Source organism: Sinocyclocheilus anshuiensis, unplaced genomic scaffold (assembly GCF_001515605.1).
Source record: "Sinocyclocheilus anshuiensis isolate Anshui unplaced genomic scaffold, SAMN03320099.WGS_v1.1 scaffold1024, whole genome shotgun sequence".
Taxonomy (NCBI): domain Eukaryota; kingdom Metazoa; phylum Chordata; class Actinopteri; order Cypriniformes; family Cyprinidae; genus Sinocyclocheilus; species Sinocyclocheilus anshuiensis.
Window position 1 is genome coordinate 2,315,258 of NW_015552843.1, and position 27,506 is coordinate 2,342,763.

A 27,506-nucleotide genomic window follows, 5' to 3' on the forward strand; every position below is an offset into this window, starting at 1 on the left:
TGTTGGGTGGGGGGGGGGGCTGGGCTGGTTCACTTACGTCGGTGCTGGGGCTGGTGCTGTTTGGATGCCGATTTTGGAAAGTTTTTGCTGGGATGGGCATTTAAAAAAAATCTGATATTCGCTTTTGCGCCATTATCTCCTTGAATTAAAGTTAATCTTGTTCGCATTCTGTATAGTTCATGTCTGATACCACGCGCCAGCGTCACGTGTTCATGAGGATTAGGCTAATCATCCCACATAGAAAACATCACAAGTAAAATTAATCATGTTCATAAAGATAAACATGGGTTTATTATAGCCCACTTACAATTTACATTTCAGAGATCATTACAAATAAATTATTAAATGCTAGAACTGAATAAATTTAAATGAACAAAATTGGTGTTGCATTTGCAACCATGTGAAAACGGGGTGCGGCAGCCCCCTCAGCACCCCTACTTCCCGCGTCCCTGAGCTCTTATGAACTCAAAGAATACAGCACGTATTCTTTGAGTTCATAAGAGCTACAATTAAACACTTTGTTAAAGCATTGGGCAAACATTTTAACTTTGGGTTATATAAACGTCATTGAGAGCTGGTTTAGGCCACTTTGCCAGAATGTTACGGCGAGTTGTCAAAAACGGCCTCGGTGCTACCGTTTAAACTTTCTATAACGTTAGTCGCAGAACATTCTCGCTTCTTGTTTCGTCTCCTTATCACTCTGACGGAAACCGGTAAAAATGTCGAACAAACGCTTAAACTGGAGTGTTTAAGATAATATTATTTTACTGTAAGTTATGTTTCAGAGGACTTAAAGCAACTTGACCACATCTATGTCGCAACATTTTTCCACAGCTAGAAGAGTATGCTATTAATCCTCTGGTGCTGCTCGCGTGGCAGCATTTTATTTCATTTTTTTTAGTGAAATTTAATGTATATTATTTTAGTCTGATCATGTTTTTCATATTTTGCTTTTTTGGGGATTTTATGGTGCTAAATTATATTTATGAAATAGTTGTGGTCCAATTATTATCTGTTAACCACTTTTTGAACATAGACCTGAAAATAAAATATCCAACTTAAATTGACGTAAATCCTGAATTCTTTGGAGCAGACTCAAGTTTGGTCTCTTTTTACAGAAGACACTTGGTAAATTATTAAAAAGCGAAACAAAAAATAAATGTATTAAAGAGTGAAATGTTCTATCATTTTAGGTATATTAATATAAAAAAAAAAATTTTAATTTTTTTTTTTTTTTTTTACAATTTTTATATGAAATACATATTTTCCAAAACATTTTTTACTCTAAAATTACATGCAAGTAAAAGCCATAAATCTAAACAAGTTGTGTTCCAAATTTGATGTTGATGTCTCAAAAAATGAGCTTTCCGTAAAATTTTGTTTGGAGGCTGTACCAAATGTTTCCACTAGATGTAATTTGCTTCACATTAATTTCCAATGTGCTCATTTTTGACTGCGATCAGTACAAGTGTGACTTTTTTGTTTCATTTAGCCTAATGTTTTGGAATCATATCCATTTTTTGTGTGTGTTCACATAGCAAGTGCCAAAACCTTTACCAAGTTTTGTACCATTCCAATGAAGTACAAAATTCTAAAACAACTTTTTCAGTAAAAAAAGACCGAACAGTGCCAGAGGGTTGAACTGGTTGTGTTCTATTATTTGTCTAATCAGTGTTATTCACCTTACTAATATGAAAATAAGAACATTAACCCCGGGTTTATGAATATGCTGTGTGAAATATCAACCCTCAGTTAATCATTTCAAGAGTGAAAAACATTTTACATCTGCTGGAATTATTTATACTGAATGTTATGGATATCATTTAATCTGATTACAGCTTGCTCAACCAATCCGTCTGCTGTTGGAATACACTGGTACCAAGTATGAGGAGAAGTTCTATTCTTGTGGTGACGGTAAGTGATGATTATTATAACATACAGTAGCAGACACAGTCAGATTGTCCATATAAAAGCACATTGAGCTGATTCTATATTCTTGCCTTGCAGCTCCCAACTATGACAAAAGCTGTTGGTTTAATGAGAAAGAGAAACTTGGGATGGACTTTCCTAATGTAAGTTACATAGTTACCCACATAGTGTTGTTCAGTATAACATGCAATAACTAACCACCATCATCCTTCACCAGTTGCCCTACCTAGAGGATGGAGACACGAAAGTGGTCCAAAGCAATGCCATATTGAGATACATCGCCCGCAAACATAACCTCTGTGAGTACTTCATTCATTTCTTCATTTAAAAAAGCATCACTGAAAATAACTCATGTAAAACATCTCTCTGTAATGTTTCTAGGTGGGGAAACTGAAGAAGAGCAGATGAGAGTTGACATCTTGGAAAACCAGGCGATGGATTTCCGCAGTGGTTTTGCCCAGCTCTGCTATGGAGACTTTGTGAGTGCCCATGAGCAACTTTAGTAGACTGTCTTAAGTGCTGATTGATTATTTGAAGAAAATCTAAACTAATCGCTTTTTTTTTTTTTGTAAACTTATAAGATAATGAGTGATTTGTAATACTTCACAGGACAAAAACAAACCATGTTACAATGAGAAATTGCCAGGAACTCTAAAGCAGTTCTCTGACTTCCTTGGGGACAGGAAGTGGTTTGCTGGGGACAAGGTAAATAGGCATAATGTTTGGAAGCACTTTAATTTGTCCATTTTGTGATAGGAAAGAGATAATTTGTTTGACAAGCTCATCCCAGTTTTGGCTCATCCTGTAGATCACATTTGTGGACTTCATCATGTATGAGTTGTTGGATTTGCATCGCATGTTTCACCCGGAGTGCCTGGATGACTACAGAAACCTGAGATCTTTCCTGGATCACTTTGAGGTTTGGATTGAGTTTGTAATACAGAGTATCATTTGATATTCTTACGTAAATTGTAATGTTAAAAATTGTGATTCTGATATGAATTGTGTTCCCTGTCAGAGCCTTGAGAAGATGGCAGAGTACATGAAGTCGGGCAAGTTCATGAAAACACCTGTGAACAACAAGATGGCCAAATGGGGAAACAAGAAGGAGTGAAAATGACAGGATTTTGTCTTGATTTATTTTTTTGTTACAACATTTTAACCTTCCCAATAAAAAAAGGATTAGTTAAAGTTACATCCTAATGATATAGTGTATTAGATATTTCCGTTCAGATTTTCACTGTTTGAATTGTAAAAAAGCATGAACTTCAGGACCTTATTTTGACCTAATAAAGCAGAGCATTGTTGAGTGCAGTGCATTTAAACCTTATTGATTAGAAATTAAATGGTCATGAATGACAATGCAAATGTAAAACAGGTTTTTAAACCAAAGGCATCCTGATTAAATTTACTTTATTACTGTTGTGAGGTAAAACACAAACCCACAACTGGATTGTTGCCTTAAACTGGAAATTAAATGTAACAAAATATATTTAACCCCAAAATCAAAAGCTTACTTTAAGACCAATAAACTATGGCTACTAATGTGTTGATTATTAACCATTTATTAATATACAGTGCAAAATTAGCAAACAGTGTCAAGATCAGAGTGTTACAGACGTGATTCATTTTCATTTAACACATATAACGGCTACATAACATACAGTACAATTAGACAAGTGCCCACCACCACAGTGACATCAGTGGAAATCAATTTAATGGAACAATCTGCATCAAATAAATAAAATGAATGCATTAAATGTATTCATCATTTGCATGTGTGAAGGGTAATATAACTGAACAAGTCTGTAGGCATTAGCCTTGGCTTGTTGTCTAATGAATGGAAATGCTGAGGAGTTTACTGAATAGCTCTTGTTCATTCAGGTCCAGACACGTTCAGATTCTTGCTATCGAAATGCACTGGTGTCCTCAGATTATCAGCGGCCACCATACTGGCTGTATTCAGCCTCACTGGCAAGCTGCAAAGGAAATGGAGACTGATGACAATTGTGAGCGCCGCCTCAGTCATTGAATGACCGTCAGGTATAAAACCACACTGAATACTGTGAGATCAGTTCACCACAATGAAAAGTGCTCCATAAATAGGCGGGCGCTTACTTTGAACAAATAGAGCTGCATGACTTACTGCAACAGTCGATCTGACGCTCTGCAGTTGGAAGAATACTCGACCTCCTTCCTCAGGACATAACGCTCTGATATCATCCTGTTTCATTCCCAGCAACATTGCTCCATTAAACACCCCAAGACTCTGGACTGTCCTACACAAATACATGATGAATCAAGGGTGACAACAGGTTGATAAATGACTTCTTGGAGCATGTTGAGCTATTTCTGTTGTAAAGTGTCAGAACTACATTTTGGTGTAGTCTAGAATCAATGCACTCAGTGTGCTCTTCCAGCTAATTAAGTGTGAAGACCAATACATCCAGTCAAAAATACAAGAAAAATGGTCCTCAAAATTTAATATAAATGTAACATTTTTTAGGTGCAAACAGTTTTTGTATTTTTGACCATTTTAAAGAATAAAATTAAAGATGATAGAAATGGTTTCTTACATTTTCGAAAAGCCTTTGTACTGTAACCAGGCTTTGACTTCCTCAGGTCTAGATCTCATATCTAGAGATGGAGGTCCTCTCATATTTTGCTGAGAACATAGGGGGCAACATTCATAAAACAATGAATTGTGTATAGCAAAAATCAATTAGTTAGTTAAATATACAGCAATACATGTCCTGACCAAACGGTGATGAAAAACTGGGTGTCATACATTGACCGACCAGTTTTCATGTCTTCATATAGCTGATGTTAAAAAATATGAATTAAGCCATTGTTTAGTATGTCCTTGATACATTATTGAAATTATTGTTTTTAAATAAAAATGTAGAGTAAGAATACATTTGTAAAAATAAATAAAAAGAAAGAAAAGAAAATATGTGCATTGGCCATGACTTACTGTTGGCCTTTGTCCATCAGCAGGCTCTAGAACATTCTGAGGCACATAACCTTCCTCATTACGACTGTTTTTCACTTTCCACCATTGCCCAGACTTGTCGGTTACCTGTTTACATAAGCATAGAAGTGTATAAACAAGAACAAACTATTTGTATGCATTTTCTGCTCACAGAAAAAAACGTAACATTATATTTGTTAAAATTAGTTACTACTTTAGTTAAGATTAAGATTAATAAATGCTTTTTCTTTGTTAGTTCATGTAAATTTCAACATTTACTACAATTATTAAAATCAAAAGTTGTACTTGTTACACATGAACTAACAATGAACAATTAACTTTAACAAAGATTAAGCTTTTGCGATAGAGGCTATTTACACTAAGTCAAAATAACAGTATTTTTTAGTGATATATTATTTACACTAAGTGCAAATAGCTATAGATAGTTAAAATAGCAGGATATTCTGCTAATTACTGATTGTAAATAGTGTCAATTATCTGCACCTCAGCATTGTAATACATTATAAAACAGTGTGCAATAATAACTTGTGTAAATTTGAATTTTAATTCAGATTATTAAATGGTTGCCACCTTATTGGGACAAAAGCCCTCCCTACACTTAACCCTACCCGAAACTTTATTTTAAACTTTTTGATAATTTCCTTCATTTTTATTGAAAATAAATGTTTTTCTGATGTGATTTGAAATTTGAAAAGGGAGAAAAAAAGTTCGCCAAAAGGCAGATTCGAACCCGGGTCGATCGCGTCATAAAGATTATGACACACGCTCTACCATCTACACCACTGAATCTAAAGATTGAGGACCGTCTTTTGTAATGTTGACTATCCCAATCACACGTTGGTGGGTGGAGTTAGTGTAAATAGCTTCTGCAAACAAGGCATGCTATTTGCACTTAGTGTAAATTTTTCTTTTATTTTTTTTATTCCCAACAGTTAAATGAAAAGTGTTGCCAAAAAACGTATTGCTTTAGTCACTTTGTTCACCCTGAAGTTGCACAACTTCCTTTGTGTGGGGTGTGTTTTTAAATATCAATATGTTAAATGTCAGGTGATTACCTGCACCATGTCACTCTTCATCAAACTCAGTTCCTGACTGTTTCTTGCCATAAAGTCATAGATCACCCTCATGTAGATTGGCGCCTCAGCTGACCTGGTATAAAATAAGACAAAAATGTTACTATACTTGATTTGAAATTTACGTCTTAAATTCTTTAGTGAACTCATCTGTCCATTAAAAGGCTATATACTTATAAAGTGAAATAAACAATGTTTTATATTCCTGTCACAACTGCCTTTATATTATCTGGGTATTTCAAAGGGAGTTCACATGATATGTCTCACCGCATGGGTGGGGCGTTCCAGGGTCTGTTGTCCTTGAAGAGAGGGTAAACAGCAATTTGTACTCATTTCACTTTATTATACCTTAGGTTAGGATGTATATGTCAAACACTTGACGTATTTTATGACATCCTCATGCTTAAATCAGTTGAAGTTTGCCCTCTGAGAGCATTTACCTGTTCAGGTGGCCTCTGCATGGCGTTCCCGGGTGGGACGCGCTCACTGTTGCTCCGTGACAGCTGCCTGCTGGCGGGAGGGGACTGGGAAGGGCCAGGTGGAAGAGGCTGCCAACCATCATAAAATTTGGGATAATATGGAGGGATCTGATCCCCGTTTGGCCATTTAGATCTGATTTTAAAAAATACAGAAAAATCATGAGCTTTTCTCCTTTGTTTGCTAATCCGTGAGGATGTTTTTTTGTAGAATAGAAGACCTTGGGATGCTCCACGCATCACCCAAACTGCTCCACAGTACGTCCTCATTTGGTGTGACAGATCTTCCCAGGAGGTGCAGGGCTTTTTCTGTGAGCAGTGGACTCAGCACCGTGGGAGGTATGTTGGGAGGATACTGACTCACCATCTGAAGCATGAAGAAACAGTCAGGAACTGAGTGTGATGAGGGCTGATATGGTGCATCTCCTGACCTTTAACCTTGTGATATATTGTAAGATTTCAGTGGTGAACAAGTTGGTAAATCATCAAAAGTAAAGCCTTTTCTCTGGACAAAAAGTACACTCTTGAAAATAAAAGTTTGAAAAGGGGAAGCTTTTGGAACCTTCTGTTGCGATACCATAGAAGAACCACTGTGGGTTCCCCAAACGACATTTCAGTGAACGGTTCTTAAAAGAACCCATTTTTCTTAGTATGAAGAACACTGTGAAAATCTAAAGAACCTTTGTCCACTATAAAGAAGAACCTTCTGTATAACGGAAAATTTCCATGGATGTAAAAGGCTCTCCATGGAACCATAGATGCCAATACAAAACTGTACATGCTTATACAACTTGTGCTTTCTAAAACATTGCTATGGTTTTGTAAATAGGTAACAGGTCAGGTGGGTCCTACTGACTCACCCTCTGAAGCTTCAGGAGAACAAAACAGCTTTTCTGAAAGTATGCTCATCCATTTTCATTGCATAATGAAAAAAATGTATGAAATGTGACTGCAATGCAAACAGACTGAACAAACGGATACTTACAAAAGCAAGGGAAGAAAAGAGACTGTGAACAAAATCAGAAACAGGAGGATTTTTTAGGTGACCATCTAGTTTCCCCTGTCACAAGTAGAGAAGAGTATGAAAACAGACATATGCAACAAATAAAAAACAGTATGTCTCATATTAAACATTATTATTTTTTATTGAAAAGTAATTTAATGAGACCACTGAAAAAAAATATCATTAATTCCAATGTGCTTTAGAGACATGCCAAAACTAAAGTGGTAGTAATAACACATTTTTTTGAAAGTATTAATTGAAGTAGTCTAATACTATCAAATAAATTAAATGTATATAACTTACCAGAAGGTTGAAGCCATACTTTATTTTCTGCAGACAGGATATGTACTCCTGCACAGGGGGAATACTTGCAACTATAAAAAGCAAAAATAATAATAATAAATCTTTTCATGTTGACATCATGTAGATTTTTTAACATCCTTATAGGAAATTAAATTAAATTAAATTATTAAAACAAGCACTAGGTTTTAATTGTTCACCCAATTTTTTTGCAGCATTTTTCTTTTTCTTTTTTCCATCTTCTTTTGGCAAAGCTGAGCCTATTTTATATACAAAGGTCTCAATGTCGGCTGCTACATGGTTAAAAATCTCCTGTAGAGAAAAGTAAATGGATGGAGTATGTCAATAAATTGATTTCTGTATTAGATGGATTAATAGCATGGTGTGATAAAATTGTCAGTAAAAACAACCAACCGAATCTCTCTCCACATCACTGAATGCAGGTGGAGCCTGCTCCTGCTCAGACTGCATTGGCCTGTAGGATGCTTCCTCTCTGGGAAATGGCATAGTGGGTGAAGGCCATCTATCATCTAGGAAAAGATTATAAAAGGTTTTGAATTTGGATATATATTTAGACATTATGAAACACTACTTCACTGTGGCTGATTTGTTGACTGTACCCCCCAAAAATTATGTATCTGTATTTTTGTATTTCCCATTTAATATGGCGAACATTTTTGACTGTGAAGATCACAAGTGTGACTATTTTTTTTAAAGACTTTTTTTCATTTAGCCATTTCTAATCATGTGCACAATTTTTTGTGTGCTCAAATAGCAAGAGCAACAGAAGTCATTACGTTTTGTACCATTCTGTTCGGTTAAAAAAAAAAAATTTTCAGTCTAAAGTGACTGAGAACACCCAGAGGGTTAATTTCAGGACATTTTAGGGTATTTAAAAGTGTATTTTTCTGAGTGAAATGAACTCTTCAAGTGATCACCATAGTCTTCATAGTTGTTGTACTGTGGAGGTGGGAATTCTGGGGGAGGAGGGTTTGGCTGCATGGGAGCTGGTCTCTTCATGCTTCCTGGATAACCCTGACCAATGATGCTTTCCAGATGGCTCCTGAGTAATAGAAAATATATCACTGTACAGCACTGATAAAAACTAAGGTTGTAGTGCAAGAGAAATAATAAATAATAGATCTTTGTTATTTAGATAATTACCCAAATAATCAATAATGTCTATTTAAAACATTACATTTTAGCACATTTAAAGGAAAAAAGTTCTTAGCACAGCTTCTTTGCGAGGCAGCAGCTGACCTGATGTCCAGTTGTGGTTCTTTAAGCAGAGGTGTGGCATCCCCTCCTTGCTGTATTACCTTTTCCAGATCATTTGCCACCTCCTGAGCCTAGCGATTTAAAACATCACACAAGTCAAGTCAAGTCAAGTCAAGTCTGCTTTATTGTCAATTCTTCCACATGTACAGCACATACACACAGAGAATTGAAATTGCGTTACTCTCAGACCCTTGGTGCATACAGATAACACTAACAGTAGAACATAAATACAGATATACAGATTAAATATAAAATACAACTATACAAATAAGGTAAAATGTAAAAAAAATAAATAAATAAATAAAATAAAAAAAAGTAAACAACAGTGCAGATATAATGATTTGTAGTGCAAAAAGAGCTTATTTAGACTGATTGTCACACATACCTTTATAGAAAAATTCAGGGCACTGACAGAGGGAGTGGAATGGAAACTCCCCCATCAATCCACAAGATATTAAGACAGATTTATACCGGGCAGATGCAGCACTATCAACCCTTAGATGAATCTAACATTTTTGACTATACATCAGAGTGTTGTTTCTCACCCCAATCTCCTCACACTGGAACAGGAAGGCCTGAGGGGCTCTCTGGCTAGGATCCTGAACTGAGATAATGAGGAGGGAGTCATACACACAACTGTCGAGAACAGCTCTTGTCGCTCTGATTCTACTCAAGTGCACAGACTCCAAAACCTCCTACAAATCCAGGAAACAGAGGAAGAGTTTAATGTTTAGTACCGGAACTAAGTGTTGTATAATGTAACCATTTAAAAAAGGCCAAAGTATTTGTTCAGATTAGTGTATCACAGATTAGTGACCTTGGTCTCTATGTCACAAAGCTGTAGCTGGTTCGCCTGGACCTGCACGATCATGTCCTGACCCCACACTTTCCCTTTACTGTCCATATTCTTCAACCTGTTCACACAGTCATCAATGCTGCTCACCTCTCTGCCATCTAACACACAGGTGAACAGGTGCTAGGGAACGGAAGGAGAATTAGATTTTATGTTATTTTATGATCACATATGAATCACACGCAGGCTATTGTTATAGAAGGCCTTGTGAAATTCAGCCTTACGTCATCAAATTTTCCAGATCAGTTTGTGTGGAAATCTCTACAGTACATGTTAGATAAGCACTGGTTGTCTGTTATTTTCTATAACACACATTAGTGAAGTGGGTGTTGGCTTTGCTCTAACAGATTAAGTGTATGCATCAGTAACATGCAGTCAGCACAAATGGAACATTTTAAAATGATTAGTTATTAAGTGTTGTTAACAAACACATGAAATGGATTTAATCTTACCTCTACTCTGTACTGAAAGTTGTCTTGCTGTCTGCGGATTGATTCTGCATACTCCTTCCTTTGCACTGCATCAAAGTCAACTTAAATATATAGTATTATTTTAGTATATGTTGTTTAAATGGGATTTGTACTTACTGTAGATGGATTTGGCACTAGGACGAGACATGCCAGGCCCCTGGGACGGCGGCTCAGGTGAGAAGCCTCTATAATATAGTCACAACACAATACGTCTGTATGGACTGTACATATATCTCGTCAATTTAGTAATATCTATGGATTTTTATCATTTTATAATTGTAATAATATTGTATGTATATTATTATTGTATGTCTAAGTATGGCCACAAAAAAAAACAATGTAATCAATAACATTTCTTGTTATTTCTAATATTAATTCTGAGTTTATTCTAAATTGAACTATTCTTAACAAAAACCCACAGTCAGCTCAATGCTATAGCAATATGCAGGATATGGCCAAAAAAGTATGTGGACATTCATTTCTGATAAACTAGTTTGGCTATTTCTGTAATTTCAATTAAATGAAATACTACACCAGATGATGATTCTGGACATATCTGGGTGTCCAGTTTTGTTGCAATAGTTTTGGGAGGTTACTTGTTTTGATTGACAAAGTCAACTTCATCCACACCAGATATCAACAAAAAAGAATTAGAAACAATGACTGACATTACTTGGAAAGGGTCAAATATATTTAAAGGATTTACTAAACTAACAACAATAAAATAAAAATTGCCAAGTGTTAATTTTAGTTTAAGATATATACTGTACACTGCCGTTCAAATGTTTGGGATCATTCAGTCAGATTTTTAATGTTTTAATGGAGTCTCTTATGCTTGTCAAGGCATGACATGATTAAAATCATTATAATATAGCTGATTTATTATCAGTGTTGAAACTGTTGTGCTGCTTCATTTTTTTTTGGAACCTGTGATACTTTTTTCTTTGATTCTTTGATGAATAAAAAGTTAAAAAAGGGAAGGAGAATTAGATTTTATGTTATTTTATGATCACATATGAATCACACGCAGGCTATTGTTATAGAAGGCCTTGTGAAATTCAGCCTTACGTCATCAAATTTTCCAGATCAGTTTGTGTGGAAATCTCTACAGTACATGTTAGATAAGCACTGGTTGTCTGTTATTTTCTATAACACACATTAGTGAAGTGGGTGTTGGCTTTGCTCTAACAGATTAAGTGTATGCATCAGTAACATGCAGTCAGCACAAATGGAACATTTTAAAATGATTAGTTATTAAGTGTTGTTAACAAACACATGAAATGGATTTAATCTTACCTCTACTCTGTACTGAAAGTTGTCTTGCTGTCTGCGGATTGATTCTGCATACTCCTTCCTTTGCACTGCATCAAAGTCAACTTAAATATATAGTATTATTTTAGTATATGTTGTTTAAATGGGATTTGTACTTACTGTAGATGGATTTGGCACTAGGACGAGACATGCCAGGCCCCTGGGACGGCGGCTCAGGTGAGAAGCCTCTATAATATAGTCACAACACAATACGTCTGTATGGACTGTACATATATCTCGTCAATTTAGTAATATCTATGGATTTTTATCATTTTATAATTGTAATAATATTGTATGTATATTATTATTGTATGTCTAAGTATGGCCACAAAAAAAAACAATGTAATCAATAACATTTCTTGTTATTTCTAATATTAATTCTGAGTTTATTCTAAATTGAACTATTCTTAACAAAAACCCACAGTCAGCTCAATGCTATAGCAATATGCAGGATATGGCCAAAAAAGTATGTGGACATTCATTTCTGATAAACTAGTTTGGCTATTTCTGTAATTTCAATTAAATGAAATACTACACCAGATGATGATTCTGGACATATCTGGGTGTCCAGTTTTGTTGCAATAGTTTTGGGAGGTTACTTGTTTTGATTGACAAAGTCAACTTCATCCACACCAGATATCAACAAAAAAGAATTAGAAACAATGACTGACATTACTTGGAAAGGGTCAAATATATTTAAAGGATTTACTAAACTAACAACAATAAAATAAAAATTGCCAAGTGTTAATTTTAGTTTAAGATATATACTGTACACTGCCGTTCAAATGTTTGGGATCATTCAGTCAGATTTTTAATGTTTTAATGGAGTCTCTTATGCTTGTCAAGGCATGACATGATTAAAATCATTATAATATAGCTGATTTATTATCAGTGTTGAAACTGTTGTGCTGCTTCATTTTTTTTTGGAACCTGTGATACTTTTTTCTTTGATTCTTTGATGAATAAAAAGTTAAAAAAGAACTGTTTATTCCAAATAGAAATGTTGTGGTACAATATACACTATTACACATTAGAATGATATCTAAAGAATCATTGAAACTGGAGTAATGATGCTGAAAATTCAGCTTTGCGTCACAGGAATAAATTATATTATAAAGTATATTAAAAAAAGAAAACATTTTAAATTCAATAATATTTCACAAAATTATTTTTTCCCTGTATTTTTGATCAAATAGGTACAGCCTTGATGAGCATAAGAAACCTCTTTAAAAAAACATAAAAAAATCTTACTGATCCCAAATTTTTGAACGGCAGTGTATATTACACGTATAGGCAAATTATAAAACTGCCTGATTTAAAAATGAAAATGCCACTAGATAGCTTTTAAAATAAACCTGATACTAAACAAAAACAACCGGAAATAAAACGCACAACAAAAAATCAAAACTTGAATAACCCTGCCTCACAACGTTGTGTAACGACGACCTGCCTGACAGCTGTTATGACAACCGATATGAGAGAAGACAGGACATGACGCACCACACTGAAACACCCTTCTGTGTGCTTCAGGTACAAATTCCACTCGCACACAGTGAAAGATAACGCTGATGGAGGTGAAGGTGAGTAAGATATGTACCTTGATTGGAAAACTGGGACAGGGTTCCCCCCATACATTCTTGACTGTGATATTTAACACCTGTAATAATAATGTCATCAGTCATAAAACTATTCACAAAAATGGCAGATAGACATGTGAGAAGCTATGCCAGGCAGAAACATTAGTTATGAAGAAGTATCTGTTCATCAGTTGTGGGTTGACACCGCTTAACTTTTCAAACGGAGGTGAAAGTGTAGTCATCAAGTTTGTGAAGCAAGCACATATTACATCCTCAAAACCAATTAAGCTGCCTAAAACCAAAATATCAGAACAAGTGCTTTTTATGTTCAAATGTTGATATTTTTAAGAAAAATATATAAATATAATTTCAATCAGTCACTTAATGAATACTGCCTGATGTATTAATATCATAACTTGACATTTATTTTTAATGTCAGATTTTTAAAATGAGGTCAGTAAATCATGGCAGAATCACTGGCTTTCATAAGACAATTACAAGAATGAAAAAACTTATGGTCAAGGATTTTTTTCTTCTTCTCAAAAACAAGCGAGAACTGTCCAGTCATGAAGTGCTTGACGAATAAACAGAAAAAACTGCTGACAACACAAAGCAGGAACTTTCTCTATAACAACTTAACATGTTTGGCTTGGCGAGAAGAAAACAGACGTGCAAAAGTGATACGCCGCAGAGCAAACCAGAAAAAGAAATAAGAACAAAACACTAATAATATCACTCCTCTAAAAGACAACACAAATTAGAATAATTATGATGTAACCATGTTTTGTATCTTAAATTATTCAAATTAATTACTGCCCTATCAATCTGTGTTAAACACGATGTATCAGTGCCTCTACATGTTTCGGATATAAAATAAGTATAGCTGAAATTAACCATATTATACAAATGATTGTATACGTTACCTTAAAGAAAATTCTAAATTTAACTGCAAATCTCCAAATGTAGGTTCAGATTACTCCAGAAGTTAGACATATCCTCAAATCCGTCTTCTTTGTGAACTGCTTGAGAGCAAATTTTCTGGTCTTCCTGCTCGGAAAAGCTGAGGTCCAAAGTCTAGTTCCTGAATAACAGTAAATCAGGTAGCAGCAGGTAGGTTTTACATTTACATCCTTGAGTACAAAGGTTTTTGTCATTAATAGACAGCCATTGTGCCGTGTACAACAAAGTGAGGCACAGTGACCCCTGAATGAATTTGTACACTTTCGTCACACTAAATGTGTGTTGCTGTATTACCATAACAAAACATTAAGCCAAGCGGCGTATTTTAAAAAGAAAGATGAGAATATGTTTCAACTAGGGCTGGGTTTTGACACAAATTTCACGATTCGATTCGATTCTCATTAACAAGCTTGCGATTCGATTCGATTCAATATCGATTATTTTGGATATATATCAGGCACAGTACATGCCAAATCTTCTCAAGGAAAAAAATCTCTCAACTAATGCTGTAAAATATACATGCGAGTCAGTTGGTACTACATTACAATAATATTGAAGGTGAAAATTGACTGATTTGGTAAAATTACACTAATAATAAAGTTACAATTACATAATATCTCTACTTCAATTCGTTTTTTTAAATATAAACAATGGTGGCTTTCATAAAAACTTGATGGGTTTATTCAAACAAATTAAACATTGAAGAACAGTAAAATTTATAATGAATATGTTATATGGTGCATACATTTAGCAAAATGCCCCTCTCTACAGTTTATTTTTCTATCTGACTAATGAGTTTATGGTCACCAAATATGTTTTTTTCTGAGGTAAATGTGACGTTACATGACACATTGTTTACAAGACGTTATATTGACGTCTTTGCGCGGCTGAAACACTGATTGAGTGATTACATGAGACAGGATACGGATTGTAAAGCTGTACTCTTTATTTTAACTTGCCTTCGGATGTTTAGTCATGTTTATTTTGTGCTGAAGCTGGTATTAATGTGGAGGAGATGATCAGTTCAGTACTACATTACAATAATATTGAAGGTGAAAATTGACTGATTTGGTAAAATTACACTAATAATAAAGTTACAATTACATAATGTCTCTACTTCAATTCGTTTTTTTAAATATAAACAATGGTGGCTTTCATAAAAACTTGATGGGTTTATTCAAACATAAATTAAACATTGAAGAACAGTAAAATTTATAATGAATATGTTATATGGTGCATATATTTAGCTTCTGCGGTAAATATGACCATACGTGACATTGTTTACAAACCGTTATATTGGCGTCTTTGCGCAGCTGAAACACTGATTGAGCGATTACATGAGACAGGACACGGCTTGTAAAGTTTTACCCTTTCTTTTAACTTACCTTCGGATGTTTAGTCATGCTTATTTTGTGCTGAAACTAATGTGGAGGAGATGATTAGTTCACGTGCCCCTCGCGCTGCTGCGTGTTGAACCGAGGCGCTACGGCAATCTGTCACTCCACATTAAACAGCGCCAAAACGGCATTTATTGTTTGAATACTGCAATACAATGGACAGAATTAGTTCACGTGCCCCTCGCGCTGCTGCGTGTTGAACCGAGGCGCTACGGCAATCTGTCACTCCACATTAAACAGCGCCAAAACGGCATTTATTGTTTTAATACTGCAATACAATGGACAGAATTTGAAATCTGAGACTTTGTTTCATATTAAAAGTACCAAAGCACAATGCTTATTGCGATATATTGGATGGTAAGTGCCCTTCAACGTTCCGTCCATTAACTGAAAACAGGCTAGACTAATCGATTCTTGGGATTTAAGAATCGATTTCGTTCCGTAAAAATGATAATCGATTAATATCGAGATATCGATATTTTTTACCCAGCCTTAGTTTCAACCATTTTAAATTAAGTATTTGGACCATAGTAAGATGAATAATTTGTTTGCAGATGCAGTGTGAAAGGTATGGCTTAATCTGTGAAGTTTAAATCATCTTACTAATATCACCTAACAGCTCAACAAAACATTTAAACTATTAATGTCAGAACTACAAGGCAAAGAACTGGAGTTCTTCAAATCATCCCACAAAAAGGACGGAAAAAGAATTTAGTGAATAACCAAATCTTTTATTTAATACGGGTATGTACACTTCTGATGACACTGCCAGACTGGCATGTTCACAAGGAAAGGGTTCATTTATAATGAAAACAAGAGGCTTTAGTGTGGAGTGGACATTGACAGAGACCTATACTGTAGCCCGAGCCTGAGTGGTCTTGGCCTGGACCTTCAGATCTGCAATGCACTTGGCAATGCTTTCCTTTTCCTGAAAGACACAAACAAAAAGTGAGATCGTAGAAATAAGCATTAAAAAAAAAATGTAATAACAGTATCAGAACAATTATTCTGTAGTTAGTACAAGTGCATAAATAGGTAAAGTTGGTCTGTTTTACAGTGCCATTGTTAAGCATGTTACATGTACTTACTACAGTAATAACAGCAAAGCATGCATAATTACAATCAACTAACCCTAAACCAAACCCTGCAGCATGTTACTCACTGTTACTCTGTTACAGCGTAATGTCGAGTACTAAGCCACCTTAAAATAAAGGGTAACGCTTTATTTTAAGATGTCCTTGTTACATTTTACATGTACTTACTATTATAATAACAATAAATTATGCATTACATGCAAGTAACCCTAACCATATAGTAAATACATGTAGTTAATTAACATTACTCAGTACTTAAATGTATAATTACACTGTATTAAGCACACCTTCAAATAAAGTGTAACCAAAAAAAAAAAAACTTTTACCTCAAAATCTCCTGTCCACTGTCCACATATTGTAGCAATTACACTGTTACTATAACTGCTGAGAGATTGTCGAGTACAAAGTCTCCATCAAGAGGCCAAGCTAAAAAAATTACTTCTTGTATACAGATTCTAGACTAAAGTAGCATTTATATTTGGACACATTTGTAGTTGACTATAAACGATTCTGGAAAAAAAGTAAGAAAACATAGAAAAGTACCACTTACATTACCTGAAAAAGTAATAATTAGAAAATTCCAATAATAGGTCTGTAATTACCATACTTGCTAATATTAAGTAAGCTCACTCTTACTCAACATTTCTTTCCCGAGGACAAAAAAAGGCCTTTAGTTCTAAACAAATGCTTCCTTTGTATAATATAAATACAATAAAGTGTCAATGGAGTGACCATATTCCCTGTACCTGCTGTGGGGTGATGCTCTTTATGACGCTCTGCTCGACCCAGTTCACCATGTGCTCCTGCTCCATGCGGCGGTGCAGGTTCTGAAGCTCCACCTGGTAGTCCAGCCTCTTCTTCACCTCATTGGTCACCATGTGCAGCCGCTCCCTGTAATTGGTCTCCAGCAGCATAGCCACATTGTTCTGATGGAAGATGGGAAGAGGAGCGTCATAAACCTAGACCTAGTGCCACTCTAAATGTTAATTGTAAATAATTCAAAATTTAGTGGATGTCATCATTTATGGATGGTAAATGAAGGCAGAGATGATCTGTCACTGGAAAAACATCACAGTCTTTTGTCCTCCTCACCCTCTTGGCATCAAAGAGCATGTGTCTTCCTTCCACTCTCCACTGCTCCTTCTTCTCATCCTCAATGCCTTGAGCTAGGCTACCCATGGCCTGATCCTTCACTTCCTGAGCCTCTGTCACTTTATCCTGCAGAGGAAGAGAGAGAACAAAATATTAGTCAGACAGAACCCTTAGTTACAGTCTTTGGGGTAATTGCTCACAACATCAAGTTTATCATCAGATCATATTTCAGTCTCAATAAAATTTCACTGTTTATCTACACAATTTCACTTCTGTTGAACACTAAACCCTTTCTGCACCTCATTGATTTTATCGGCGAAGGCGGCTACACTGGGCCCAAACTTCTTGATGCCGTAAATGATGACTGCACCAATTGATGCGGCAGCAAAGGTCTCGTGATTGATTACGTAAATTTCCTTAGACAGCATGTACAGGAGCAGACCGGTGCCCAGCATATAAGGCCCTGCAAACAGAAGAGAACACAAACCTGTGTATCAATGTACTGGCTCTCGCTCGCTGTTAACAGAAAATAATCTGATCTTTTGGATGAAGAGATTATTAATGAATAACAATGTTATTATCAATCTACTCATCACATAAAGGTGTCATAAGGTAGGACTGCATCTAAATAAGACGGAATTGTGATATGCAGTTAGCAAAACAAGTGAATGTTCATTTTGAAGCATGATAGATTATGAATGATTCTGGTAAACTTCTGCATAAAGATTCTTCGATAACTTCTATTTAGAGTGCACTTTTAAAAAGACAAACAGGAATCTGGATAACAGGGAAACGCTAAGAAAGGAGGCAATAACGCTGACAATCCCACCTGTCACACCGGTTTTGGGATACAGCAGTGTGAAAAGCTCCTCTGGGAAGATGCCATGTCTGACCTTTCCTCCCTTCTCGGGCAGAGGGGGAACTGGTGCAAGACTCTGGGAGGACTGGTGAAAGGAACGAGAGGCCTGAACCAAGCTGAGGAGTAAAAGCAGCACAGGGTTAGAGGTCTATGGATATCATTTGTTTTCCAGTTCTCTTCAATCCCAGACGGACATACACACCACTGACCACAACAATGAAAGATTTTACATACCAAGCGCCAAAGGACCCACTGTTTTTCAGGGTATGACCTACAAGAAACAGAACACAGTAGTTAGAAAAGGACTGAAAATAATCTCAATGTCATCCGTAAAAAGACTGACACCTTTCATTACTGCTTGTAATTATGTTTTATTAAATGCCGCTGTGATTTCATCTAAAGAATCAATGATTTGTTTAAAAAATATTTCATTAACTTATCTTTTGCAGCGGTCACTTCTAAAACCTGTCATCTACATGTCATTAGTTCAACAATATTAACAGACTGCAAATAAAACTCCACATTTGGTTTTTTGATTCATAATGATTTTGGTTCATAGTGCAGATATAATAAAATAAACGTCCTTGCATACATAAGTTACAAGTTGTGAATCTTACCAGGTTAGTAAAAATCTGAGATAAAATGTATTAATTTGCACCCCTAAATGAACATTCAATAAATGTTATTATACATTAAATGTAAATTATTACGCAGCTAATATAAGTGGTAAAGTTTGAATGTGGCATTAGCTTTCAGCTAACAGCTAAACAACTCAATACAAGGCCATACTGAAAGCACATTAACTCCACGATCGTTCTAATGCAGCAATCACTGCTGGACTTCATTGCATTTTAAACATTATTAGAATTAAAACATACATTCATTAGAGCAGATAAACACGTTTCTCTGCAGGTTCATGTGTGGCCATTCACACCGTGCGGCCTAAGTTTACCCTTCAACATTCCCTCATAAAACCGTCTATTTAATCCACACAATCAACGCGAATTATTGGAGTACCGTTCATTAGATAAATCACACACCTGAAACGAGCACCAGTCTCGACAACATGTTTTAACAGGTCAATGTCAGGATCCCTGGCCAAAACGTCTCTGTACCGGGCTCTCTGTGCCCTTCTAGACCAAGGATGAGGAACTCTCGCCTCAGATATCGCGAGATGTTCCAAAAACCAGCGCTCTGTCACATCCGGGATGCTCTGCACCCTAAGAAGGAGCCAACATGTGGCGCCAGTTCACCATAAAAACAATAAAAGAAACTTTGACACTTGTAAGTTGTTGCTAACATAAATAGCCTATTTGAACATATCGATGATGATAATTAACACCGGTAAATATTTAAATACGTCTTTAAATAGATAAACACTGTTAATTTTTATTCTTTTTTAGATTCAATGGGAATTTGCCCAATATTAAAATGTATAGTAGGCCCTATACACTGAACATAGGTGGATTTACAGTCTAACAATCTGGTATTTTAAACTTTACTTGTTGTATAGTCTGTTTCTACACCCACTTAAACACTAAATTAAGTGTTTACTTTATTTCTTTCTTCAGCTCAAATTAATTTGTTTTCATATAGGAACATCAACATGAGTCCACTTATAATTGTTTTTGCTTGCATTTTAAAATCGTGCTTTGATATAGCACTGAATAGTGATTCTATGTTGTCTTTCTCTTTCTCTCTAGTCCCTCCCCGTCCACTTTTGCTACATTTAAACAGCCAATATGACCACCTCTCCGGTCCTAATCTTAGGGCCCATCCGTGCGTGGCACCAGTTTCAGTACGCATGGCTGCTGAGATAGAGGAACTCGTACAAGTTGTGAGGTTCATCTTACTTCCTGTTAAGCAAGCAAGGCAAACGAAGTAGACCGCCCTTTGTTGAATGAACTAGTGTTCAAGTGCCATGTAGGCTTCAAAGTGTTCAGACTCGGATTTCACAATTATTTTGACTTCAGGGACTCATCTCAGAACAGGTACTTTCATTAAAAGGATGTAAAGAGACAAATATGCTAAAACTTGTTGTAGTTTATCTTGCATTTGCACAACATACAAGATGTTGGTGTAACTGTATGAATGCAGGCTTGTTATTCAGTTGCAACCTGATATTTGGTTCCAACTTGTTGACATTTTAGGTAAATGTATTTAAATGATGCTTTCAGAAAATTGTTTTATTTATTGCTTTTTAAAATATATATTTTTTTAAACTGAAAACCTTTTTGTTAATGTAGATTTTCAGTCAACGTAGTGCCTAAAATTGTTGCAAATCTCTATATGGGAGCATTGCATGCTGTGTCTCAGAGACATTTTTCAGTCATTATTAAGCAGATATCTGCATATATATGAACACCGTTTGCATTTTAAAGAATCATTGACGGTTGAACCTTTTTGTTTCAGCTGCATGTAGCTCAGTTCATGCCCGTTTTGAAACAATATGACAACAGAAGTGAATGACTGGACACACGCCATCTCACAGTATGTTTAAATAAGCATTTATTATCTTATATGTAACCACTATAAACATGAATTTATTCTAGATCAGAAAAGAATGAGAACACACAAGTGTGACCCACAACAGCATAACTTGCTTTTTTAGTTTTTGCTTGTTTTATTACAGCAATTGTTGTTGATTATCCTCATTTTGTGTCATTTAGATAATTTTGGATGGTCTATTTTTGAGATCTAATGATATAGTACCACTAAAGGATGGATATACAGATGGATATATGTTGTTTTCCAATTACAGGAAATTGCCACTTCAAGAACCATACATTTACATTGTGAGGTGACATTCCAGTGCCTAGAAATATCCCACAAAGTTCAGAGTTGGACAGAATGGAGGGTGCTCACGACAAAAGATGGTCACCAGCTGCAAAATACGAGTATAAAGTGGAGCAGCGTGCCGTGAAGCACAGAGAAATCAGCCATCGGAATAACACAACATCATGTCGCAGTCCCACGAGAGATCTGGACACAAGGTGGATTAAAAATGAACTGCATCGCAAAAGACAGTTTGAGTTCTTCAAAAGAAGACCAGTGGACCATGGCACATATGCACTGTTATCTGCAGTGCCAAGGCACAGATACTCAGGGGAAACCCTGCATGCACCAGAGCATATGACGCAAACCTTAACGTCAATCAGACGGCCCTTGACAACAAGTCAAAATGTAAAGCTCCAGAGAGATGGCATTAACTTTACAAAGCAGGTAGAGAGATTATTAACCAGGTCTTTGGCCTGTGACTGATTGCTCACCAGTTTTATATTTGTTAACTATTTAAATTAATTTATTAAATTCAAGATTTTTTTTATATTCTTTAATGACATCCTCTATAATAACACTGATCCTCTATAATAACATTGAAATCAAATGTCCAAATCCCAAAGACAGTCTCCACATCTCCAATGAATGATGAACATGACCTGAAATCAGATGGATGGGATGTACCAGTCCTCAATTCTATTCGGCTTCATGGGAAAATGAAAAAGGAACGAGGTTAGTGGGTTTTCTGATGAATAACCATAGGTCCAACCAAGTCATGTCTAACATCACTTTAAATTAATCAGAGGCATGAATACTTAAGTTCTACTTACTGTAATAAGTAATAGCGAGATTAAAATTTCAAAACATACTAGTGTTATGCACTGCATGATATCAATTTTTCAAAGTGTTTTGTTATATATGTTAGGATGTGACAAAATGATACATGACAAAATATTATAATATTAGTACTATTAAAAATATTGTTTTGTGTTTATAATTCACACAGTTCTGCTTAAAGACATCACTCAGCTCTCAAACACCCAGAAGACATTGCAGACCGCCAGCATTCAGACTGAGTGAGTCACATTACATTTACTGTATATTTTAAAATGAAAAATGTAATCATAATGCACCTGCTTTGTAAATATTAATGCAGCATTTGAACTTTCTTCCATCAGGTCTGGATTTGTTACCGTCAAAGAAGCAGTAAGAAATTTGATGCTTGTTTAAAAACAAATAGCTAAATATGTTAATGTTGTGTAATTTATTAAAAAAAAAAAAATTAATATTTTTTCCCTCTCCTTTTGTTTTTAGGATGTACACCAGTTGGCTGACTATTTAGAAGTATGACAACCCATTATGTTTATATTTAAAAACACCAGCTCTTCCTGACTGATTTTAAAATATGTTACTGATGTGAAATGTGACATCTCTATGCAGGAGGCCTTACACAGAGAAGAGGCTCTTAAAAAGAAGCTCTCCAACCTCCAGAAGAGCGCCACCACATTACTGCACTCTACAGAGCTACTGTGGAAGGTACATTAGTAAACTACTTCCTGCTGAAGCCCTGCAGCATCATTTAGAGGCACACATGCACCTGTACATTATGAAATCTAATCAAACACACTGACCATGTGAAATCCTTTATACAGACTGTCAGATGTTCTTGCTTCCATTGAAGCACAATATGATCTTTGGATCATTCGTAAATCTGCTGAAGAACATGATTATCGGCTTTTGTGGAGTTCATACAGCTCAAAAGCTGTGGTTATTAAATCAAAATGAGACAAACCATATTCAAAAGCATTCTGAAATTCATGGTTATTACTGATACATTAGCTATGCTGTCACTCTGCATAAGACTGGCTTCATCAGTTGCCGAATTTCCTGGTTTGGTCACAGCAGTAATACAGAGAGAGGCTGGGGGATGGTCTTGTGTTCGCCAACGTCCAGCTCTATATGGTTCGTTCTGAAAAAAACAACAAAAAAACAGAAAGGTTCTTTTTTCTAGCTCGCACACACGTAATGGAGAGCAGTGTAGGCGTCAGAGAGGGGTTTGTTTGCGCTTCTGCAATGCTTCAAACTCGCCCCTCATTCAGACTTTTCCATTTTTCCATTTTGAGCTCATTCTTTATTTTTCTCAAGAGGCAATATACTGTAGCATTCAATCGAGAATTATAAATAATAAAGGTTGCTTGCTTTTAACAAAATGCTACGGAAGCAGTTATAAGACAGGATGTAATGCATGTACAGAAACTGAAAACTCTTGCTTCAGCGGTTCTCTCCATCTCTCTCACACATTTCCTTTTCCTCCCACAGACACGCTGTGATGAGGACTTGCTGAAGAATAAGATCAAAGCTCTGGAGGCTCAGCTGCAGGTTTGCATCAAGGTAAGACTTGCAATGCTGCATCTCTGCAACAACACCAAACCAAGCTGTGGTTTGTTGTATATTTTTCTGCTTTTAATTTGTAAAATAGCATATCGGTTTAACTTGGCCCTTGATAAGTAGCCTACAGTTCAAAGAGTTTGAGAAACGTTTTGACATAGAAAGATAAATGCTGCAATTTGTCTTTTTCAGAAGGTTCCTCAGGATGGAGTGAAAAAAGTGGTGTTAAAGATGGAAAAACAGAGGGAGGAGTATGAACAGCAGGCTATGAAGGCTATTCAGAGGGCGGAGAATGAGAAGGCGGACGCTCAGAGTAAGATGGAGTACCTACAGGTAAGTAAGCAAATGCCGTGGTCAAAGTCATAATAACAATTATAAAATGTAATACAAATCACCAACATTACCTCCTTATTTATCATTGCGAATCGCACTGGGTTTTTCTTTTAGAACGCCTAGCTGTGTTCCAAGAATCCAGTTTTCATTCCCACTCTTCCCTTCCACCAGGGGGCGCTGCAGACAGCACAGGCAGAGTCTGAGCAATGGCAGAGGCTGTGTGAGGAGCTGAAAGAGGGTTCGAGTCAGCTAAAGAAGAGGCAGGATGAGTGCACCGATCAGATGCTACAGCTGCAGGGTCACTTGGAGGTACGCCAAAGCCACTGTAACAGAAACCATCACCAGAGTATCGAAGGACTTGAGTGACACAACACAGATTTTTGCAAAAGCTGACAAACCATGGGGGGAAGCATGTCATTTATGTGTTGTGTAACTGAGAATGTGTTTGTGCAGCGTTCTGTGGAGCAGGAGGAGATGCTGAGGAAACATTCTGAATCTCTGCAGCAGGAGAGAGCAGAGCTTAATTCCTTCATTTCAGAGCTGGAGGACGAGAACCTCAACCTGAGAGAACATCTACAGGAACTCACAGGTGAGGGAAAACTGACTTTCACTTCACATTCATTCAGATATTTAGAATTTTTGGAATATACTATACTGTTAAGGAGTTAACAAGCTGTATTTCTTTCAGCTCTCGTATTTCTCGCAGTTTGATATCTTCCTTTATCAGTCTCTTTATTCTACACACTCACAGGACACAACCATGAGTGGTGGAACAATAGCACAGAAATACATGAAGACGCTTCAGGACTGGAGCAGCTCCTGCGGACAGATAACAGCACAGCGAGACAACTGAGAGAGACTGAACATAGACTCAGAATGAAAGAAAAAAAGGTAAAGATCTGCTAGAGCAATCACTGAAATTCAAAATAAGGCACTACAGGCAAAACCATTGATGGATTTTGCTTCCGTAACATGTTTTCTTTCACACATATTATGGAATGAAATACACATATAAGTGTTTATATTATTACCTTTTAACTATTTTCATCTTTCGATATTACAATACATATCTTTATAGGCATTTTTGCATTAAGCAAACTTAATGGTTTGTTCATAAACCCTTTGCCTGATTTTTATATTTAATTCCCAGAAACGAATTAAAAATTATTTCTATGGAGTATATATTATATATTAATTTCTATGCAAAAAAACGTAACTCTAATATATCAACAAAAGGAAAACATTTTGAGCCTAGATTTATCCAGTGTTCAGATTTATGTTGTGATATATGATAATATATAATAAAATTATTCATTATAGTAATGCCTCATTTGCATTTAAACATTTATAAAACTTGTAATACAAAACAGTACCTTAATGTACTGTAATGACTAATTTAATGAACACAGGGACGTATGGTGATATCTATTACTTCTTTCTTTCTCCTCTTCTTTTTCCTATTCACCTTTGGTGTCTTGCCGTAAATGTAATAAATGACTAATAAATTATTAAATTTATATATGATATATACTGTATATAACATTTTATAAGCTGTAGAGTAGCAGTGAAATTCAGTGCACAAAGATGATCATACTTGGACTGTTTTAGGGGGGCAATAAAATAAAAAGTTAAACCAACAAAACAATTATTGTAAAAAGTTTGTATACATTAATATAAGACATAGTTTAACATAGTGTTGTCTTGATTGCCCGGTTGCTGTGGCAGTGCATGGAGCTGCAGGCGGATCTTGAGGCCCTGGAGCAAGAGTGTTACAGCTATCAGTCCCGACTGACCCAATGCAGAGAAGAACTGAACATACTGACGACACGCCAAAACAACAGCAGGGTGAGATTCTACCAACATAACATCCATGCATGACTAGAAGTCCAGTTTCAGCCTGGTTTTCTTATAACTTTGAATTTTTAGTCTGTCAGATGAATATATTTTTGAATACCACATATTCTTACAGCTGCAGTGAGCCGTTTTCAAAATTAAGTTGGTTGAGATCAAGGTTCTCCCCACTTTCATTTGGTTTCCATTAATGCCATAAATCATTTTCCACTCTCATCTCCCTGAACAGAGTCGAAGCTGTGGGTCCTGGCTCTGTCTGTTTCTCTTCGTACTGCTCATGATGGTGGTGATGGTGGCAGCCCTGTGGTTGTATCATCCACCGGCCAGAGAGCAGCTCCGTCAGTTTTACTCTGTCCTGGAGCAGCGTATGGAGGACTACCTCATTCTGACAGCTTCAGCGCAGCATGGAGCCTGCTTTAGACCTGTGTGATAAGAGCAAATAGCAAAACCAAGTCTTATAGAGATTTTTTGGTTTATATTTATTTTGTTATTTTACATTTCTCATTGATTTTTGTACATAAATGTTTTTTAAAGTTAACCACATATAATGTCTTTATTATTTTGCTAAGAATTTTCATGGTTCTTTGTATTAGTATGGAAAACTGCCTGTGTAAATACTAGTATCATGTTACAAAACAAAGATGTTTGAATGAATTTCTTGTGTTAATACCTAAATCTGTGTCTGTATTGTAGAGTTTATAACTGATTATTGGAATTCAAAACGGTACTTTTATAGAATTGTTTTAGATTAAGCCTGAAATAAATTTACTGTGTACAACAAGACTTGCATTTTGACATTAGTGTTAAACATGTAATATTTGTATTTTGAACTGCATCTCTATTTTTACTGAACGATTTCAGAAGATAATTTCCGGATAGAGTAACGTAAACTTCTTTCAGTTAGCACTCACTGAAGATAAAAGGACAATACTGTCGTGTTGAATGGCTGAAAAAGCACATTGTCATGACCGGTCACTCTCTTTAGCGTTCCAGACTGGCCCACACATTAATGGAGATCTGACACAGCTTGTTTCAACACATTCACACACTGCCCCTCCCCTTGCCCAACACTGCTTTTCACCATGGTTTCCTGTGTAAAGATAACCAGAGCCCATTAAAACATTCACTCCAGCCCAAAAAACTGATAATAGCTTGACAGTCATCATACAGGGTGAGTCATTTTATATGCTTTTACAGAAATGCATTTGTCTCATAGATTTAAAATTATAGAGGAACTTTCTGATGAATTACAGCTTTAACATGATGCAAAAATGGAAGTACAGTGCCACAGTGTGACACATACAGTATGTACTGTAGGCCTGGGGTGTTTTAACATAAGATGACTAAAGACATGGGCCGTACAAGAAGACGATGGGTTTATTTACATTATTTAGGTTTAAATTAAATTACATCCTACAGTATATGTTATATTTACATTTACATTTATTCATTTAGCAGACGCTTTCATCCAAAGCGACTTACAATTGGGATA

The 27,506-nt window shown here is 35.9% G+C and overlaps 5 protein-coding genes across 7 annotated transcripts in view; 3 read left to right on the top strand and 2 right to left on the bottom strand.

Moving 5' to 3' along the window:
- Positions 1-3,243, top strand: part of LOC107668037 (glutathione S-transferase Mu 1-like) — a 4,280-nt gene extending 1,037 nt beyond the window's left edge. Inside the window, exons 2-8 of the mRNA XM_016459776.1 lie at positions 1,839-1,914; positions 2,008-2,072; positions 2,147-2,228; positions 2,311-2,408; positions 2,539-2,634; positions 2,738-2,848; positions 2,948-3,243. Of these exons, the coding sequence (XP_016315262.1) occupies positions 1,839-1,914; positions 2,008-2,072; positions 2,147-2,228; positions 2,311-2,408; positions 2,539-2,634; positions 2,738-2,848; positions 2,948-3,043 (624 nt within the window). The 3' untranslated portion in view covers positions 3,044-3,243. The remainder of the gene's footprint in view (positions 1-1,838; positions 1,915-2,007; positions 2,073-2,146; positions 2,229-2,310; positions 2,409-2,538; positions 2,635-2,737; positions 2,849-2,947) is intronic.
- Positions 3,244-3,346: 103 nt separating this feature from the next.
- LOC107668036 (epidermal growth factor receptor kinase substrate 8-like protein 3) lies at positions 3,347-14,317 on the bottom strand. Of its 3 annotated transcripts, XM_016459775.1 has the most exons (20): positions 14,186-14,317; positions 13,283-13,342; positions 11,806-11,873; positions 11,671-11,735; positions 9,869-10,027; positions 9,597-9,746; positions 9,034-9,122; positions 8,712-8,836; positions 8,188-8,303; positions 7,974-8,085; positions 7,777-7,847; positions 7,456-7,530; positions 6,692-6,837; positions 6,435-6,606; positions 6,262-6,293; positions 5,977-6,070; positions 4,904-5,008; positions 4,506-4,594; positions 4,076-4,208; positions 3,347-3,908 (listed from the first exon to the last, which is right to left on the bottom strand). In XM_016459775.1, exons 2-20 carry the CDS (start codon positions 13,318-13,320, stop codon positions 3,867-3,869), a joined length of 1,881 nt encoding a protein of 626 aa, XP_016315261.1. In that variant the 5' UTR covers positions 13,321-13,342; positions 14,186-14,317; the 3' UTR covers positions 3,347-3,866. The 3 variants fall into 3 exon arrangements, with proteins under 3 accessions (XP_016315261.1, XP_016315260.1, XP_016315259.1); XM_016459774.1 differs by lacking the exons at positions 11,671-11,735; positions 11,806-11,873; positions 13,283-13,342; positions 14,186-14,317 and adding exons at positions 10,357-10,421; positions 10,492-10,583; XM_016459773.1 differs by lacking the exons at positions 11,671-11,735; positions 11,806-11,873; positions 13,283-13,342; positions 14,186-14,317 and adding exons at positions 10,357-10,421; positions 10,492-10,583 and having other exon boundaries at positions 3,347-4,208.
- A 2,012-nt stretch (positions 14,318-16,329) lies between these two features.
- LOC107668113 (ATP synthase F(0) complex subunit B1, mitochondrial-like) lies at positions 16,330-19,835 on the bottom strand. Its single transcript, XM_016459908.1, has 7 exons — positions 19,705-19,835; positions 18,899-18,935; positions 18,635-18,780; positions 18,105-18,268; positions 17,806-17,931; positions 17,460-17,639; positions 16,330-16,547 (listed from the first exon to the last, which is right to left on the bottom strand). Exons 1-7 carry the CDS (start codon positions 19,730-19,732, stop codon positions 16,470-16,472), a joined length of 759 nt encoding a protein of 252 aa, XP_016315394.1. The 5' UTR covers positions 19,733-19,835; the 3' UTR covers positions 16,330-16,469.
- Positions 19,836-20,537: 702 nt separating this feature from the next.
- LOC107668014 (TRAF3-interacting JNK-activating modulator-like) lies at positions 20,538-26,667 on the top strand. Its single transcript, XM_016459746.1, has 15 exons — positions 20,538-20,655; positions 21,077-21,154; positions 21,426-21,886; positions 22,066-22,174; positions 22,449-22,518; positions 22,621-22,648; positions 22,757-22,786; positions 22,883-22,978; positions 23,762-23,833; positions 24,023-24,163; positions 24,335-24,472; positions 24,617-24,752; positions 24,915-25,054; positions 25,889-26,008; positions 26,244-26,667. The coding sequence occupies exons 3-15, from the start codon at positions 21,515-21,517 to the stop codon at positions 26,442-26,444; spliced, it is 1,653 nt and encodes a 550-aa protein (XP_016315232.1). The 5' UTR covers positions 20,538-20,655; positions 21,077-21,154; positions 21,426-21,514; the 3' UTR covers positions 26,445-26,667.
- A 324-nt stretch (positions 26,668-26,991) lies between these two features.
- The window catches only part of LOC107668021 (deoxyribonuclease gamma-like), a 2,856-nt gene continuing 2,341 nt past the window's right edge, over positions 26,992-27,506 (top strand). Inside the window, exon 1 of the mRNA XM_016459752.1 lies at positions 26,992-27,185. The gene's annotated coding sequence lies outside the window, so the exon portion shown is untranslated. The remainder of the gene's footprint in view (positions 27,186-27,506) is intronic.

What these genes read in the sequence shown, in the direction of transcription:
- LOC107668036 (XM_016459775.1), bottom strand. Translation starts at nt 13,320, where the DNA reads ATGTATGGGGGGAACCCTGTCCCAGTTTTCCAATCAAG. An exon ending in TCTTTTCTTCCCTTGCTTTT is followed by an intron (nt 6,838 to 7,455) that starts GTAAGTATCCGT and finishes TTCATGCTTCAG; the next exon opens with ATGGTGAGTCAGTATCCTCC. An exon ending in TGGAACGCCCCACCCATGCG is followed by an intron (nt 6,071 to 6,261) that starts GTGAGACATATC and finishes ATTTTATACCAG; the next exon opens with GTCAGCTGAGGCGCCAATCT.
- LOC107668014 (XM_016459746.1), top strand. Translation starts at nt 21,515, where the DNA reads ATGGAGGGTGCTCACGACAAAAGATGGTCACCAGCTGCAAAATACGAG. An exon ending in AGTTGGCTGACTATTTAGAA is followed by an intron (nt 22,787 to 22,882) that starts GTATGACAACCC and finishes ATCTCTATGCAG; the next exon opens with GAGGCCTTACACAGAGAAGA. An exon ending in AGCTGCAGGGTCACTTGGAG is followed by an intron (nt 24,473 to 24,616) that starts GTACGCCAAAGC and finishes GTGTTTGTGCAG; the next exon opens with CGTTCTGTGGAGCAGGAGGA.
- LOC107668113 (XM_016459908.1), bottom strand. Translation starts at nt 19,732, where the DNA reads ATGTTGTCGAGACTGGTGCTCGTTTCAG. An exon ending in AGTGGGTCCTTTGGCGCTTG is followed by an intron (nt 18,781 to 18,898) that starts GTATGTAAAATC and finishes TTTACTCCTCAG; the next exon opens with CTTGGTTCAGGCCTCTCGTT. An exon ending in TCCCAAAACCGGTGTGACAG is followed by an intron (nt 18,269 to 18,634) that starts GTGGGATTGTCA and finishes TTCTGTTTGCAG; the next exon opens with GGCCTTATATGCTGGGCACC.